General features: G+C 38.8%; 1 protein-coding gene across 13 annotated transcripts in view; it reads left to right on the top strand.

The window, feature by feature from the left end:
- LOC117432391 (zinc finger protein castor homolog 1-like) overlaps positions 1-18,527 on the top strand; it is a 192,779-nt gene that overhangs the window by 154,387 nt on the left and 19,865 nt on the right. For 10 of the 13 annotated variants that reach the window (XM_059002409.1, XM_059002410.1, XM_059002413.1 and 7 more), the window contains 5 exons: positions 2,196-2,762; positions 9,372-10,224; positions 11,079-11,159; positions 11,878-11,943; positions 14,918-15,008. In XM_059002409.1, coding sequence (XP_058858392.1) covers positions 2,196-2,762; positions 9,372-10,224; positions 11,079-11,159; positions 11,878-11,943; positions 14,918-15,008 — 1,658 coding nt within the window. The remainder of the gene's footprint in view (positions 1-2,195; positions 2,763-9,371; positions 10,225-11,078; positions 11,160-11,877; positions 11,944-14,917; positions 15,009-18,527) is intronic. The other 3 variants (XM_059002416.1, XM_059002415.1, XM_034054271.3) reach the window with 1 other exon arrangement.

Below are 18,527 nucleotides of genomic sequence, written 5' to 3'. Positions count from 1 at the left end.
TATATATATATATATATATATATATATATATATATATATATATATATATATATATATAAACCCCTTTCACACTGGCATGCTCTACCTGGGTCGGAACCTACCCGGGTCGGGTATGCGATTTCACAATGCTTTTAAAGCAGGGTTGACCTGGGTGACAGACGCAAGTACACAGTGCGCACCGGAAGCAGCTTGTTACACACGCTTCCATCCAAGTTTCTCTGGATTGAATTGTCGGCCCAAATGTCTCAAACAACAAAAATATGGCTAAACAGAATAAACAGAACCGTTCCTTGCGGAAGTGAAACTTCACGCAGGCGTGGCTGTTTATTATTTCGTCGGCCATCATGCATTTTTTTTGCTCAGCTCGGGTCAAAGTGTGTCGACCCACAGCCTGAGGTGGGTCGCTGGGACCCGGGTACATGGTTTCACACTACGCAGGATTGTGACCCGGGTAGCCAGTGGCTGTAGAGAGAGAGAGAGAGAGAGAGAGAGAGAGAGAGAGAGATTTGTTCATACATAGTATACCATGTATAAAGTACACTGTTTAATTTAATGTCTGGAAACTTTTTTTTTTGTTTGTTTGTTTAAAAGTGACTTTTTAAAAATAGCCTCGGTGGTTAGATTTAAACACCAGAAGATAAATAATTCCAGAGGATTTAATGTGATATATTTGGCTCTTGAACTCCCAGGCCTTGATGTGTTATGAGTAATTTACAAGATGATAAAGATCTGAACTTAGAACAGGCTTGATGTTGCCCAAGAAAACACATTCAAGGTTGGCGTGGTATCAGTAGACAATTCAGCTAAAGTGGATCCAAAAGCTAAGTTATTGGACCTGCCTTTCCAAGAACAGAAATCAGCAGATAATGAAACATGTTGGGAACTTACTGGTGTAACTGGGAACAGCTCTAATACATAGGGGTGTGTTAGTTTTTGGCTTGTAGAAAAACAATTAAACAAAACAAAAAAAAAAAATCTGGATGCAATGATTAAAGTCAAGCCTAGAAATAACAAAAACAAGTACAGTAACTCTTTATGAGAATATGTCACACACAAGATTTAAATATAGAGACCACCTTAAGTTTAACCAAAAAAAAAAACAACTTTTGAAACTGCTGTCTTTCTCTTCCTTTCTGTAAATATTTATAGATTCATTACATATGTTTTTTTTTTTTTTCCTCTTGTGTCGTGTGGGGTTGGCTGCACACGTAGCGTTATAAATAATATCGCATTTCTCAACTGATAGAAGATTAATAGCTTTTCTCAACCTTTTCAGCAGATCATTTGGATCAGGGGGTAGCGAACAGAGAGAGGAGCTGAAAGTGAAAGCTGCCTTAGAGGTGCATAGAGTTTTTACTAAAACTGATATGCAGAAGGCAGGAAGGCAGCAGCATTCTTATATAGCATGTGTTTATTAGAGCCGTCTGAGGCAGGGAAAAGGTATAATGTTCAGGAGGTGTTACCGTCCGAGCCCTTGTAAGAGGTTGGAGAGGTGCTGGATGGAGTTTGACAGGCGGCAGAAGTTTAGTTTGAAGCTGTCGGAGTTGAAGCTAAGCAGCCACATCATTGGCAGATGTTCAGCTTCTCTTGGTAAAGAGAATATAAAATGTCACTGTGTTTTTATTCGCCTGTCATGTAAAGGATTATATCATGTCAGAATGACTGCTGGGTACATTGTTGGGGGTCTGATTTATATCTAAAATGTGGTTTTCAGCTTGATACTGCCTAGAAGGGTTTTAAAATGACTAGCCTGAAACGGCCAGGAGAGTGCTTGATAGGAGCTGCCGGGGATCAAAATAATGTCTGAAAAATCTGTTTGCTTTGTTTCTTTTTTTTGTTGTTGTTTTTTTGTATTTGTAATCAAGTGTTAAGGGGTTGTGCAGCTTCCAGGTAAAAACATCTTGCTGCATCTGGAATTGTTCTGAAAGCAATCCATTCCACCATTTAAATGTGAATGTTAGTGGGACAGCAGGGAATTGGTAATAAGTGTGAAACTTTCTTGGACTAGTGAGATATTCTAACAGATGAATAATTAAGCCGTGATATACTGGAAAGCTTCAGCTACTAGACATTGGTTGACAATGACAACAAACCGAAAATACATTTTTCAAAAGTGTTTATGTGTTTTGGCTTACAATCAGTTCTAATTTTGTTATCTTTTTTTCTTTTTTTTGTCTGGCTACCTCCTTCAACAGCGGAAAGAACTTTATGCACTGAAAAGACCTCAGGTAAATCCAAGATGGCCGCCAAACGGAAAGGTGGCCTAAAACTGAACGCGATCTGTGCCAAGCTGAGCCGGCAGGTGGTCTACGACGATGTCTCCCAGCATGGAGAGGGAGACCTGAGCACACAGGAGAATAGCGAGCGGGAGGGCTCCTACCATGAAGACCTCGACAGGTCCGAGGCTGAGTTTACAGAAGGACTAAACGATATCCAAAGCTTCGAGGAAGACAAGAGGCGGAGGGAGGCCATTGAGAAATGGGTAAATGGGGATTATTCGGACGAGCCCCCCATGGACCACAGGGAGGCGAGGGTAAGGAAAGCCATCGCTGGCGAGGAGCGCCCCCCTGAAGGGGTATACATGGTACAGCCCAAAGGCTGCAGTGATGAGGAGGACAATGCAGAGGACCTGGAAGAGGTTCAGGGGTCACAGGACGGCAGTTACCATGACGACAGGGATTCCGAGGAGGCTGCCCACAAGGAGGACAGCTACAATTCTTCCAGCGAGACTCCTGTTAGGCAGGTCCCCTTTGCTTCCCCAGGTACGTGGTGCATTGTTTTAACACAAGTAGTTTGCAGTGACTGAAACCCAATACGTGATCTAGAAAACTACAGCCACGTGGGTTAGCAATTCAGACCTGATTTACCAGAATTTAGCTGATTGGTTTTCAGTATGCCGGCCCATAATGGGGTTGTTTTGGCTAAAGCTTGCATGACCACTACCGCGCTAAATTCATACTCAATGTATTTAATCATGAAATAGTGTGAGCTGCCACTTCCTTTCATTGTAGTGGAGTTTTCCTTCTTAAACAAGTGCACATCTGTGTTTATCTTGTTTCCTGTGAATTGGTCATTCCAAGTGCTTAAGATATGAAAAAAACTAAAAACAGGTACACGTACAAAAAATGCCCTCCTGAGCAACACAGTCTGTGATCTCGCATGAAACACTAACAGAAAAAAGCTGCTATCAAAATCTGTTTAAAATAAAAAAGAAAAACTAACAAAAAAAAGCAGTAGATTCATGAATTCATTACAGCTCCCCAAGAAATCAATCTGCTGGATTGAAACTGACAAAGAACCGTTTACTTGCAAATTTTCAGTAATTTTATCTGTATTTCTATAACTGTTTTGAGTGACAATTGAATTGAAACATTGTGTTAACAGCCCCATAGAGACCACTAACAGCCTGAGTGCATGCAAAGTACACAGGCACTGCATGACAAATTCAATTCTGAATCCAAAGGCAACTGGGAGTGATGTCTGTTTTAAGAATAGCACACACTGGTCAAACATTATAAAGTAATACTAATTACACCAGTCTGCAGTTTAAAAGCATTATAATCCAAAATCATAACAAAAAGGAAACCGTGATACCATCTTAGAAATGATTCAGTACCCCTCAAATGTAGTGATGCAGGGTTTAATCAGAAATTAGAAACTTTAAAAGGCAATAACACTGCCCTGCCTGCCATTGTGTTTCTGTATCCAAGGCCAAGAGACTGGGCCTACAGGCCACCGTCCTAGCAGCACTTTTTCCATTACCTATGGGTTGCTCTGTCAGTTAAAGGAGTTGGCAGTATTCATGACCGCTTCCTTTTGTCATAAAATTGCCCTCCCATCCACTGAAAAAGTGTCCGAAGCCATATCATTTGTCCTACCCGGATGTCAATTTGTAACTCTTTTTAATCGTGAAATGTGCCACGACATTTCTGCCACACCACTGGTTTTCTCATTGATAGGACACTAAGCTACCAGGTGTGATTTCAGAATGACCTGAAAAGGTATTGGGGTTTGTACCTGGTTCCAGATTTTCAACCTTTGTCAACTACACCTCACCACAGCACTATCACAAAGTGATTGTGATTAGCATATGCCTGTGTGTGTGTGTGTCTGTGTATATATACCTGTTTAGAAAATATATATATATGCTTGTGTCCTTTGTGGTTATCTCAAATGCAGTAAGATGATATTGGAGATAGCAGATTGCATCTTTACTCTTTTCCCATCAATGTGTACATTTCTTTGAAAGTTTCTTTTTCACACCAGCTGACATGCAGTAGCTGTGGCCTCTCTTATGGAAGTGGGACCAACAGTTCTCAGAAAATACAGGTTTTTATTCCGGGAAATGTGTTCTTTGTGGTTTTTATTAGTCATGTTGTATTTATTTCATGGTTAAAAACAGAAATTCTGTAAATGTATTTTTTTTTGTTGTGAAGCACACAGCACCTCAGTGTTGGTGTTTGGTTTAACCGATCAAGGCTATTTGGTTTCAAATCTTTACTTGCAGGGGCTAAACATGAGAGAGAGATTAAATAATTAAGAGGACGCACTATTTTCTGTAATTGCAGTACTTTTATTCTGTTTTTGTGCTGTTTTAGCGAAGTAGGGCACCTATATTGCCATATTTCAGAGCAGCTCACAATTAAGAGCCTGATTTTTTTTTTTTTTTTTTTTTGCTCCTGTCTTTCAAAGGCTGATGCAGTGCACACATAATTATGCATATAAACATAGTGCCTTAATTATCTCTCACAACATCAGTGACAATGTAATTAACAAACATTGCAAGATCAATGAGAGAAACTGTGACCTTCAAAACATTTAACTCCTCACATAAATATGCTGTGAGGATTTAATGTCACCCAAACTGCGGAATATTCCTTCAGTAATTTAGATGTTGCAATTTAGAAAGCACAATGGCAATTACAGAATAAAACTAGGAAATCAATGCATTTGGAAAACAGCTAATTGGAGTACATGCATTTGACTGTGAACCCAGAGCCACAAAAATAATATTGTTTGTATGGAATAGCTGCTGTGATCTTTAGCAGCTTCCCACTAAATGAGTGAAAGCTCTTCAGATGAACTAATAAGATAAATAACCATGAAATGTGTCATTAAATTATGCATTATAACAAATCAAAGACTTTTGCTGTGATTTGAAATATGCAATATCGTGAGTTATAAGCTTTCCAAAGACATATTCCAAGGTCAGTGTTACCAGACATAATGTTTTTTTTACCTGAGATTATCTCAACTATTGCTCAATGTATTTTTTTTTTTTTTTGCAATAATTTCTAATTCTTTGCCTGGTATTGCAGACAATATGTGTACTTGGCTTATGCCCATGTTTGGTCAGTAAAAGGAAGATGTAAAGCCCATTTGTTATCACATTGTTGAAGAAAAATGTGCCCTAATTGCTTCAAGCATAGACAAGGTCTGCATGTTGCACGGTGGAATTTGCCAACATGAAGTGCAGTGATTAGTGCCACTTCTTTTTATACTCTCCAGTGACACTCGCGAGCCACACAGGCCCTCACTCCTCAATCCAGGGATCTCTCTGTGTCTGGTGGCACCAAAAACACACACACGGTATCATGAAATATGATAAGGTTAAAAAAAGAATTTGCTCTGTTTTTTAAGGTTATCTGCTATTAAGTCAGAACTTAAGGCCATTCATTCTCTGGAACATACGTAAAGCAACCTGTAAGTGTACTATAGGTGGGGAGAAAAAAGGTTTGGTACTTTTTTTATAAATATAGATTTCAAAAGAAAGAAAAAAAAAATATTATTATTATTATTATTATTATTATTATTATTATTATTATTATTATTATTATTATTATTATCAGAAAAGAAAAATCTAACATGCACTACAATTAAAACACAACACTCACCTGAAATTATCTGAAATATGGCTTCAGTATAATTGCCTTATTTATAAATGTATACAGTTCGTCTTAGAAATCAATCCAGATCAATCAGTCTTCTGAAACGTTACTATGAAGGACACAGCCACTTTCACTTTGCTTTGTCAGTTGGTAGTGGGGATGAACTGTACTTCAGTTTAGATGGGGATTAATGTAAGGGACTCCGAAAGGCGATTGCAATGACCTCTTTTGATGGTGTTGCTTATAAGAGACAGGATTTCCCCTGTACAATTCTAGAATTAAGAAAGTGGGAGGTAGTACAGTACCGTAGATGCCTGAGTTGCAACATTTAAATACAAAATGCAAGAACCCAGCTGTGATCGTTCAGAGCGTTAGTGGCTTGGCCAAAGGAACCACGGGGAAGTCGGTCTGCATCAGCAGTAGGGGATGAATTCCTGGGTGAAATCTGAGATCAGCCGACACGCTTTTCATGCAGGGTTTTCAAAATATTTTGTCAGCCATCAAAACTACAACTGTTTCTTGAGTTACCCAGTGAAGTTACTCCTCATACACTCTACACAGACAAGTCCTGTGGGATGGGGAACCCAAAACACAAGCTTTCTCCCTTCTATTAAATACCAAGAAGAAATACTCCCACCCTCTTAGAGATAAAACACAATTATAATAATAAGTGAAAAGTTCACATTGAACCAAATTCCAGGTGAATAATAATAGCAGTGCCACATACTCACCTCATTATACAGTACAGTACAGTGATATATATATATATATATATATATATATATATATATATATATATATATATATATATATATATATATAAATAACAGACAAGAGTGAGTGCTGCCTTCCTGTAAAACAGAACATTTAAAATATAAGGAAGATATTTTCTTTGCTTCCTCAGGAAATATGCATGAGGAGAGTTGAGGATATTGGTTTGGTCTAGATTAACTTTTCACACAATTATTTGTGCATCTATATATATATATATATATAAATGATTATTATTTGTTTTAGCAATACCAGTTTATTTAAATAATCTAATAATTCCAAATGTTGTTTAACTTGTAAAGGGAGACATATATAATGTACTATACTGTAGATTTCAGAGTGTACATTATAGCTTTCAAACTCTGCTACATTTTTCCTTTTTTTTTTGTCTAAAAAAAGGTCTCAAATTGTGTTTACTTTAACTCTGTGCTTACATTTGGGGTTAAACAGAGCTGAGTAATAACCTACCTGCAGATACTGAATCAAACCATATATGGACTGGTGGTGAGAAAAATGCCTCATTGCATTATGAGTTTGTGGGTTCCGTCCCTGTCCAGTTTTAACTCAATCTAAACCAAGTGTGCTGAGACTACAATTACTGTTGACACCTATACGAAACCAGGACACTGGGATTCTGCTAAGGTGTTAAAAGCACATCCATTGTAATTGGAAGTAGAATGCAACTGTTAAAAAGCTTATTAACATTAAGAACCGCTACATTTATTTGACAAACACCCACAAAGCATTCACCGCCGCCAAACAGCAGGCAATCTAACAAAGTGCTCGTTTTAAAACTATAATTCCTCTCAAATACCTGATACATTTCTTTTCAATTTTTCATGTCCTTTCGATCTGACGGGATCTCATTTCATACTGATGTGCCACCAAGTCAAGTGAGCGTGATGCCATGATGGAAAGTCAGGGATTATTTTACAGCCCTGGAGGAGAAATGAAAAGCACGGGAGAGGCAGATTTAGCAAGAACACAGAAATCTGAGACCAAAGATGACATTTTGAGTATTAATTACCATCGCACCCAGCTAGCATTACACCACTCCGTCTAGAGCGAATGCTCCTGAAAAATAAAAAAAAATAAAAACTCAAATAAATGAAGAAAAGTCTCTTGCAAAGGCTTTTTAATAAAGGAAATGCAGCCTGCTTTTGTTGATTCCAAAATAAAGGTGTGAATCTGTCTCGAAAAACATCTAAATATAAACTCTGTACAACCGGTGGAATAAGAGATTTGTTGCAGGACTAGGCGTTCCTGTTTTTAGACAGATGATGGAAAAATCCAGATTACACACCCTCATGTTGGTTGATATCTGTGGATTGTCTGTACAACATGTAGTGTAAAATATAAATATGTGTCTATCTATCTATCTATCTATCTATCTATCTATCTATCTATCTATCTATCTGTGTGTGTGTGTGTGTGTGTGTGTATATATATATAAACAAATACAATGCTTGGATCTAAACAGCAGCAAATGCTAAAACTGTGTACCTCTTTCGCATGTATTTCTGTTTTATTTGATGGATTTAGGGAATAGTATAGTCATTTATAATTCTTCAGGAATAATGTAGAATTAAAGGGTGGTGGTATTCAGGCTCACACCCTTAAGTCTGTTTCTTTTTCTGTTTTAAAACACACACAGTATCTGTTGTTCCTGAACTGGTCCAGAATTCATTTCTGTATATTGCGATTTAAACTTGACATTGTTCCTTTTCCTTATGTCCTTGATGTAGGGGTCAGCCCTGTGTGTTTTTAAGGCCTCCTATAATAATAACCTGGATTTTAGTGCACAAGCAAGCAAATGGTTTTCCTTTGCCTTATAACTGAGATAGTTTAATGGTCCACATTAAAGAGCAATACAGTAGTATATTTAAAGTAAAAATTGCAGATGTCAGGATCCATGCAACACTGTGGCACGGAGCTAAATAACATGCTTTTAAAGTTTTTTTTTTTAAAAGCTATGCCCTGCAGTATATGAGAACAGACTGCTATTTATAGAGAACAGCTAATAACTTTTCATTGTGTTTAAGGACAAGTACCTAGCATTGGAGTGATTTGAAACTAAACAGGACCTAAATAACAATAATTAATTCTGGGAATCCCTTATAAAGCTAAAATAAAAAATAAAAATACTTAGCAGCATAGTCATTTATATAAATATATATTTCCAAATAGCTTGGAAAACCCCTTAAAATGGATTCATAATTGATGCTGCATTGTGACATGGTTCAATAGCAAAAAGATCTCTAACTACGTTTTCTAGTGAGCTAGCAAGAGCAATAGATTTATGAAAACTTTGCTTAATGTACTGAGAAGCCATCGACAAGAACATTTAGTGAAATTGATTTGGGTGACATTGATGAACTCCTTTTTATTTTTCCTCCAGTGTTAATTACTTTAATTTCCAAAAAGTCATAAAACCTAAAGTAGTGAGCAGAAGAACAGTACAGGATTACATGCACTATAAAATATATATATATATATATACATATATTTGTGGCTGAATACACTCATCGCCTTAGTGTGTAGGCATCCTATCTGATCAGTTTAAAAACAGTTAAAGTGCAGCAAAACTGCCATTACCTTACAATAAGCTGCAGTTTTCTGTGATGGCATTGATCGGGGATGGTAAAGCTAGTTACAAACACCAAGTGATAGATGCACCCTTTTCACTCTCTTTTCCTGTGACTCATTCCACAGGGGAAGCCTCTGCCCTCCGTGACTATGCAGCAAACACCATGAATGAGTTCCTGGGCATGTTCGGTTACGATGACCAGCAGGTGAGGGATGAACTGGCCAGGAAGATAAGCTTCGAAAAGCTGAAAGCTGCTACCTCAGAGTCCTCCCCCCTTTCAAATGACGAGGTCACCCGGCGGGCTCGCTTCTCCAAGTACGAGGAGTACATCCGCAAACTGAAGGCCGGCGAGACTCTACCCTGGTCGGTGCACGCCCCCAAACCCGAGGACTTGAACTCCAGACTGGCGCAGGAAAAGGGGGCCCTACTCCAGCCGGCTGGGCAGCTGCACAGCCCTGAGGGACAGATTCTCCCGCCGGACCCCAAGGGCGTCACCCTGTCCGTACCTCCCACCAGCTCCTCCCAAATGCAGAGCCTGGCTTCCCGGGCTTCAAAGTACGACTTCTTCATCCAGAAGCTGAAAACCGGTGAGAGCTTGCGGCCGCAGAATGGCAACACCTACAAGAGGCCCTCCAAGTATGACCTGGATAACGTCAAGTACCTGCACCTGTTCAAGCCTGGGGAGGGCAGCCAGGACATGGGGGGAGCCATTGCCTTCAAAACTGGAAAAGTAGGAAGGCCTTCCAAGTACGATATCCGCAACATCCAGAAGCTGATGCCGGTGAAGACGGAGCCAGCTCTCATCCTGCCTCCGCTCTCGGGAACGGCAGGGGCACTGGGAACGGCTGCTACTGCAGCCTCAGCCACCGCTGCTATAGGGGAGCAGTCTCCACACCTCAGCTTCAACACCCCCGAGCACATGAAATCCAGCTTCTCTAAGACTGACTCCATCACCACTGGAACTGTGTCTACAGTCAGGTAAGTGTCTATTAGCTGTAAATGTTGGTTTTCTTTAACTTGACAGGGTACTAAAATACAGAGCCATTTATAACTCCGGATCCAGGCAAACATTATGTCAGTCAGGTAAACTCTGAGAGAAAATACCTCTTGGCGTTCTTGCATTGTGTTATTGGCAATTGGTAGCGTTCAAGATTGAAATGTAAAAGCAGAAATACATTGTGTTTACGCTTATAGCAGTAACTGGCAGGTGTTAAGTCAATAGGTTTTTGCCAGTGAGGCCGACTCTTATTTAGCCTGATCACTGCATAAACTGAGAAAATGTTTTACAATGCTGTTTTCCTCTACATATGTGTATTGTAACCCCTACGCAGTGGAACCAGATTCCATCAATGTTACTGCAGGATTCCATCTCTAATGTTTGCTATATGATACCCACCTGTTTGCAATGTGCACCTTTGTTTATCATGCATTGTTCCAGTAATACGTTATTTCTACTGTATGATATTCACCTGTATAGAATATGCATTGTGTTGTAATTTCAATAACTAGCACATTGTATAATGTGCATTAATGTACAATACAGACTGGGAAACGCTGTGCATTGTATTTGAAAGTACTATCTTAATTGTTACCCTAACCATATCTCACAAACACTGACGTTAACCCAGATGCACCCTGGTTTGTATTCTGCTAAATAATGATCAAGTGCTATACATCTAGTACATAATAAGTAGCTGAAGCCCATGGGGGTTTACTTTAATGTACTCAGAACTGAAAGAAGCTACTTGTAGTGTATTAAACATGCACAGTAAAAGTAAAACAACATGCATATTTCAATCCAGGCCCGTAACCCAATACCCTCTTGTCTGTAGCATGCACCTTGTGGGCAAGAGATGTGTAGCAGCGGAACCCAGTACACCCAGTCAGATCGGACAGGCTATTCATCACAACATGTAGGTGTGAGTTTACAGAAATAAGTAGAATACAGTCACTTGTGGGTCAAAAGGTAACCGGTGTAATAACAGTCTGGGGATAACCTCGCCATGCACGGTCTAACCTCGTCATGACGAGAGGGGAGGGGGGATTTAGGGAGCTCTCCTGCGGGAGCTGCTATTGTCTAGAAGTGACTTCATTCTCAGATGCCATCTGCTTTGCAAACAGTTCATATCTTGCCCTGCTTGTCTGTATAAAAACACATTCTCAGCTTGGGGATAGGATATCTTTTTAGACAAAAAAAGTTTGCAACCACAAATGACTTCCTTAATATAATATGATATCCCATTTTATACTATGTGTGTGGCACATGACAGTTGTCACCAGTGACAGAAACGACTAACCCAGGATTTTATTATATACATTGTAAAAAAATAAATGGGCTATGGGGCATTCTCTGAAGGGCATTTGACCTTTCACACACTTAGATTTGCATAAGTGCACTCACCAAGAGAGCATTAATGATTTATAAGTCGTTTTTCTTTTTATTTGTTGGGAGGGCATGCATCATAATGCTCCCTTGATTCATTTGTACATGAAAATGTTGTTACACCTTAGAAATGTATATTGATAGCCCCAAAGTTTGAAATTGCATGTAAGTAAATACCGTGTCAGCTTGTTTTTATTAACGACAGAGCCGTTTCACATTAATCCTTTTTCTTTTGTGCGGTGCATTAGGAATGGATTGCCAGCAGAGAAAACAGTCATTGAAGATGTCAATCTGTACCAGAAATATATTGCCAGGTATGCAAATTTACCTTTTTTTTTTCCAAAGTTTAAAATCGCCTCTTTATTTGACAATATGTAGTGAAGTTGGAGCAACAAAAACAGAGTTCAGTACTAACTGAGGGCAACAAATGATTCCATAAATAATTGCTATAAGTTCCTTACAAATATTCCTCTTTTAAGATAATAGTTTCTTATTACAAATTTCTGACCAACAAAGCTTTTTAGTATTACTCATTTAGTAACTATAGAAGCGTATTACATATGTATTAAATACGTTTTCTACCTACAACACTGGAGCCAGAAATCAGTGCCTGCACACTGATAGACATACTGCATTAACACACACACACACACACACACACACACACACACACAAAACCTCCTTGGACTGATTACATTTAGCAAGAAGATTTAATTAAGGAATTTTTAATGAGGCTTCTCCTGGCACTGCCAAGAAGTGTTTTGATATTTGCGCTGCATAATGCATAAATTGTGTCTAAACATCTCGGCAGTTGATGCACAGGGTGGCACGAGATAAGCCGCTATACTGTTTCAGTCTCCGGATTGAGAAGAGAAGCACTCAAAAGAGGGTAAACGAAGCCTGCATCTGTGGCTGGGTCTTGTTCTTCCCAGGATGCTGATCTAATGAGCGGGGTCGGTGGCACCAGTTAACCCCCCAAACCCCCTCTGCTCCCACCTCGCCCTTAAAAAAAAAAAAAAAAAAAAAAAAAGGTACTTCATGTACCTGAGTGTTTTGCTGTTTAAAGATCACCCTGCTACTATTATCCACTTAAATGATTTCATGTCCCTGCTATTTCTTAGCACTTTGATCCAAATGCCTCTACTGTAACATGAGATGCACGTCAATCTGTGTATTGTTGCAAAATTAATATTTAATCTGCGAGTGAATAGCAGCAGACAATTAGGCCTGTGCAGGCTGAGCAGAGAGGGACAAAATATGAAGAGGATAGGGGATAAAACATGAAAACCTGCAACAGCCACCACACCCCCAACACCCACCCCTCAAAACACAACAGCTTTGCTGTTCAATTATCTTAATGAACTCAGCAAAGTGATCGCTAAAAGCAGCCCTGGGATAATCCAGACTGCACTGGAAAAACATCGAATACTTAGATCTAATGCGATTTTTTTGTTTAGGATTTCTTTAGTTTTTTCGTGCTTTAGCAGATGGTGCTTTTGGCAGCAATAGTGCAACTGTTTATTTCTGTGCGTTTTTAGGTGTAATTGAAGGGTTTTAACAGTCATCATTGCCTCTAAAGACACAGAGAATGTGTTGCTTTAACTATGGGATTGCAGGGGCAAATTATCAATAAATAAGAAGATTTAAACAAAAAAAAATCACTAAAAGTTCATCGTTGATGATATGTGATTAGCAAACTCTGTTACTGGAAAAGATCAAATACGTTGTGGTGAGACTTTAAAGTAAGTGTTCACAATAATGTTAGGGTTAGTGTTTAAAATGTATTATTGAATGAATGAGTACTGCATATAAATCCAGTAGGAAATTATAGCAGTGTTTATACCTAATATGGCTCATCCCATGGTAAAGGGGGACACATGTTTTAACTCAGAACTCAGTACATGGCAGAGTAAAATGTTTTTATTTAAATTGCATGCAATGGCAATGTTTGACAGTGAGGCACTGGATATTGGGTAACTTTTAATATGAGTTGAACTTGCAGTAGTACGTCAAAGCAGCATCCTGGTTTGCTGATTCTTTACTTCTGAACAGCCTCAGTCAAAACGTAAAGGGCTGAAATTCAATTTGATATGCAGTCATCGGGGCACATTAAGTATTGCACAGTAACAGTAGATCTGAACTGATCTAATCCTAGTATTTTCCACACAAACAGGTGGCAAACCCTCCAGTTGCTATTGGGATGGTGGAGGCAGTGGCTGTTGCTACATCATCAGTTATCCGTTGTGTTTTTGTAACGCTACAAGCCAGCCTCGTATTCTCAACCTTTCTGCTCGGGAGAAGCTGTGAAGCTGCCGGAGATAAGCGGACTGGAACATTTCCGCCTCCTTGCCAGCTATTGAAACACTTGCCATTACAGTTTCCTGGGGGGAGATAATATCTAAGTGATAGCACTTAGCTTAAAAAGCAGTCATTTAGCCTACTAACACAGTGACAATTCAATAAAGGCTTCCTTTAAACAGAGCTGCACTTTAAAAATCACTGCAACTGCTGTGCAGCCGCTACCCATTGCCCATATCCACTGTGGGGGGGGGGGGGGGGGGGGGGTCATAAACTATTATATTTTACTGGAATACTTAAATCTCCTGCTTTATAAAGAGCAGTGATTGCCGTATAGCCTGGGCAGTACGAAGGGAGTGAATGAGCCATTATCTTCAAACTGACATCTGAAGTTGATAAATGGGCTTGAAACAGGCTTTTTAATAAATGAAACAACTGCTTCAGATATGACAGAACGTCATTAAAAAGACTGAACTTCGGATATGTATCTTACAATAAAGCCAGTACTTGCAGCCACCTGCTCACACTACTCAGTGAACCTCAGAACTAAATATGCAGGCAAATGTCTTACACAGCCCCGAATGTTCAGTCCCTTACCGACGGCAGTGGTCACTGTACTGTACTGTATAGGATCATTTCATTTGAGATAACAACTTCAGATACAGACGGGGTCTTACTGCAAAGTGTAAAAGTTTTGAATACTGCACTTAAACTGTATGAGAACCACTGTGTATGGTTTTCAAGCTAGTTTACATTGTATCTTATCTGTATCTATGTCCTGTCATTTTAGTATAATTAATAGTGAGTTTTCTATGACAACCATTGTTTTGTTGTGGTGTTTGGTTTTACTCGTTCCTTCTGTCATCATTGCAGCCACTCAGATGACCGAACTATGGTAACCTGTTATGTGACTCCCTGGTAACAGGTGCTAGCTATAACAAAGCTGTAAAGTACATGCTTTAGGGATGATTGTTTGTGGATTGCTTGCAGGTTTTCTGGCAGCCAGCACTGTGGACACCTGCACTGTGCCTACCAGTATAGAGAGCACTACCACTGTCTGGACCCTGAGTGCAACTATCAGGTAAGCAAGGATTTGTACACTAGATATTGCATAGACACATGTGGGCCTCTGCTGAGGAAATGCTGTACTCCAGAGCAATGTTTCACTGTTTTACAGTCAGCAGAGTTTCCAGTAACTTGTAACTTTTAATGTCAACTCATGCAACATATTCCGTTCTGGTAAGCCCGTACAAGAATAATAATAAGCAAGCCTCAAAATATATACTTGTTAGCACAATATTCTCTCAAGTTCCTAGTCCTTTTGAAAAGGGTGAAGCCACACTATAAGTGGACTTCCTGTGTAACAGGTATAAGGACCCCTCCTGACCCCACAGTACTTTTGCGCAGGAAGTGAATTTATAATGTACAGTAGTGCCTGGATAAATTGGCTTTACCCGAGTCAAATGAAAATAAAGTTTGACAAACAAGCAAAACAATACAGGGACTTGTGAGAAAGGTGATGTGCTTGATTAAGAGGTTTGCGTTTACTTTACAAGTTCACATTGACACATCTGAAATGGATTCTAGCGTGGTTAGGCTTTTCATTTCAGTGAGATATGACTTGCCCTTTATTTAAAAAAAAAAAAAAGAACTTTGCTCTTTGTTATCACAATTCTTTAGTCTGATCTATAGAAGGGAAAAAGACAACAGGGTAAGGTTTAAAGAAAAGAGCTATCAATCTGTCTCTAAAAAAAAAAAAAGGATACAAATGTATATCTCCTTAACGTGGTAGTTTTGTTTTTAACCAAACAGCATATCATAAGATTGTGATTGTGGTACTATCGAAATAAATAGGGTGAGTGCATTGCAGTGCATTTCGGTTAGTATTGATCAGTGATAAACCAGCATGAGGGAGGAGGAAACACACAATGAGAATGCAATTTCATGAACAAAAATAAGAAACGATTTTTTGTGAAAATGACTCACACAGTTAAACAAGCCAGTGGCCATGTACTGTATGAGCTTGAAAGTAGCTTGTTTAATTGCATTGTATTTTATTGATGTATTTGTTTAGGGTGCCAGAAGATGTGGTTTAGTTGGCAAAGGGCAGGCATTGAGCATCAATTGTTTTCCAGAGACAATTTTTTTTTTTTTTTTAAGAAAATGACGTTGAAGTTTTTGTGCAGCAGAGTTTCGTAACCAGAAACTGGCAGTTTTCTTTGCCGTGTAAAGTGTTCCTAATTCAAGGCAGCAAACGGGTACAGTCAAATCTTGATACCGTCTTTTTTTTATTAATTTATTTCATTTTTTTTTTCAAGTCCCAGATCGCCTGCTTTCATAAAATGAGTATATACTAACGAAATGGATACAATTACTCAGTCCCTTCTTGACATTCTAATCTGAGCAAGCCTGCTTCTAACTTGACAATTACACAACAGCTTTGCCTATTGGTTGGAATTTTTGTATAAGAGGTCATGGCGCGTCAAGCAATATGCATAAAGTGCTAAAAATATCCATCTGTTGCAGTTCAGTTACAACTGACAAGGGGTAAACTAAGGTGAAGTACTTGCATAGTATAGGGACACACACCTTAGCTACTCGCTAATAAAAAAAGGAACATGTTTAGACATAGTTTCGGCCGGTTACGGATACTGGAACACATCCAACATTCTGACTTCTGTTTTAAAGAACAGTACAAATGTAATAGAGATCTTAGAAACATGACATGGTATTGGGACGAGTTCATGAAAACACTGCATTCAAATATTAGATTAGTCCAAGCAATGACTCATGCTGTACTTCCTCCTTGAAAATCCAAGTCACTTTATATCGCCAAATCATAATTATTGTTACATTTCGCCTTTCCTTGACTGGCCAAGGAACGTGCATGCTAAGAAGCAGCCCAGAAGCACAGCTGGGGTAGAAGTAATTGCCCTGCAGCTGGGGTCGCTTGGAAATCTGCTGTAAATATGGATGTATTTTCCAGGCATCTGCTTGTGCTCTTGTAGTCTGAACGTTTATAATCCACAATCACAATATTAATCCTTTCCTATCCGTGTCCTAGTCATGTACAGAACAAATCTAATAAATAAGCAGAAGGTGATTTAAACCCAGGCAGTATTCAGTTTGTAGTATGTTTGATAAACACAACATCCCATATTGCTGTATATAAAGAAGTGTTTCTTGTGAATGAGGCCAGTGCTCACTATACCCGCTCATCACATGATTGGTTTGTTTTGTATAGTCTATAGATTAACATCTGCATGGTCAGACATTACAGTCCATTGCTACTAAACCTCTGTTGCAATTAAAACCCTTTTAATTCTGTCTTTTACTGGATGTCATGAATCGCTCAAAAATCCTCTTGCTTTAGCATGTTTTGCAGCAGTCCTAAAATTTTTTTTAAAAAATCAAATAAATATTTTTAAGGTGTATTAGGATATACTTGTCAAGCTGGCAGTTCACCCTGTGTAGTTTTACAGCTTGCAGCTTACCATCTGTATATAACTGAAAATCCAGATTTACTTTTTCATGATGCATGGTTTACATTTGCTTTGCCTTACAGTGTATACAACATCAAGTGATTGTACAGTACTTCATATTTCAGAAACAGGAAAGGACATGGTCGTTTTTAAAGTATTCGCCAATAGCCATTCCACAGCCAGTGTAGATGATTGTAGTGGCAAAATAAGGTGTCACGATAGTACTAAAATGTAATACAGGAGCTTCTAAAACAGTGGTCAAGCTGACAAAGCTAAAGCACATTGAAACAGTTGGTAATCAATTCAGAACTTTTTTCTTGTAATCAGTAAGTTTGATCACAGTGACAATAGATACTGTGAAGTGTAAGGAATATAATCGGTTGAGATTGGATAGACACATTGATTTGCACACAGAGACTCTTGCTTCAATTCCTGTAACATCAGTGCAGTGGCAGCAGTGTGGAGTAGTGGTTAGGGCTCTGGACTCCTGACCAGAGGGTCGTGGGTTCAATCCCCAGTGAGGGACACTGCTGTTTTACCCTTGAGCAAGGTACTTTACCTAGATTGCTCCAGTTAAAACCCAACTGTTTAAATGGGTAATTGTATGTAAAAATAATGTGAAATAATGTATAATGTGATATCTTGTAACAATTGTAAGTCGCCCTGGATAAGGGCGTCTGCTAAGAAATAAATAATAATAATAATAATGCTTATATGATATCATATGATGTCATGCGTATGAAACAATGTTACTGGAATTAAGCAGTGTTCACAATGGTTGGTTAGGGTTTCAGTTGCTGGGAGGCTGTGTGCTCTGGGATGGAGATTAAAACTGGGAGTCTGTAAAACTGCATAGGAAAAGTGCCCTTTTGGGGGAAAAACGGGTAAAATCTGAATAGACTTGTAAAGAATCATATTGTACATACGTAACATATGCATGCACATGTGTAGTGTTATTAATCTTTTGGGTTAAAGGGTATTTTTTCCTTGCACTTTAAACAAACTCTTACTGCCTGGAATTGGATTTTTTAAACACAAAACAAACACTGGAAACATGATATGGCATCTCAAGCGGGCTATCTAAATTGAGGGATTTTTCTTAAACTCAATGAAAAACA

This window comes from Acipenser ruthenus, chromosome 27, assembly GCF_902713425.1.
Source record: "Acipenser ruthenus chromosome 27, fAciRut3.2 maternal haplotype, whole genome shotgun sequence".
Taxonomy (NCBI): Eukaryota; Metazoa; Chordata; class Actinopteri; order Acipenseriformes; family Acipenseridae; genus Acipenser; species Acipenser ruthenus.
The sequence above is the reverse complement of the archived record's forward strand: the minus strand, read 5'-3'. Positions and strand labels throughout refer to the sequence as shown.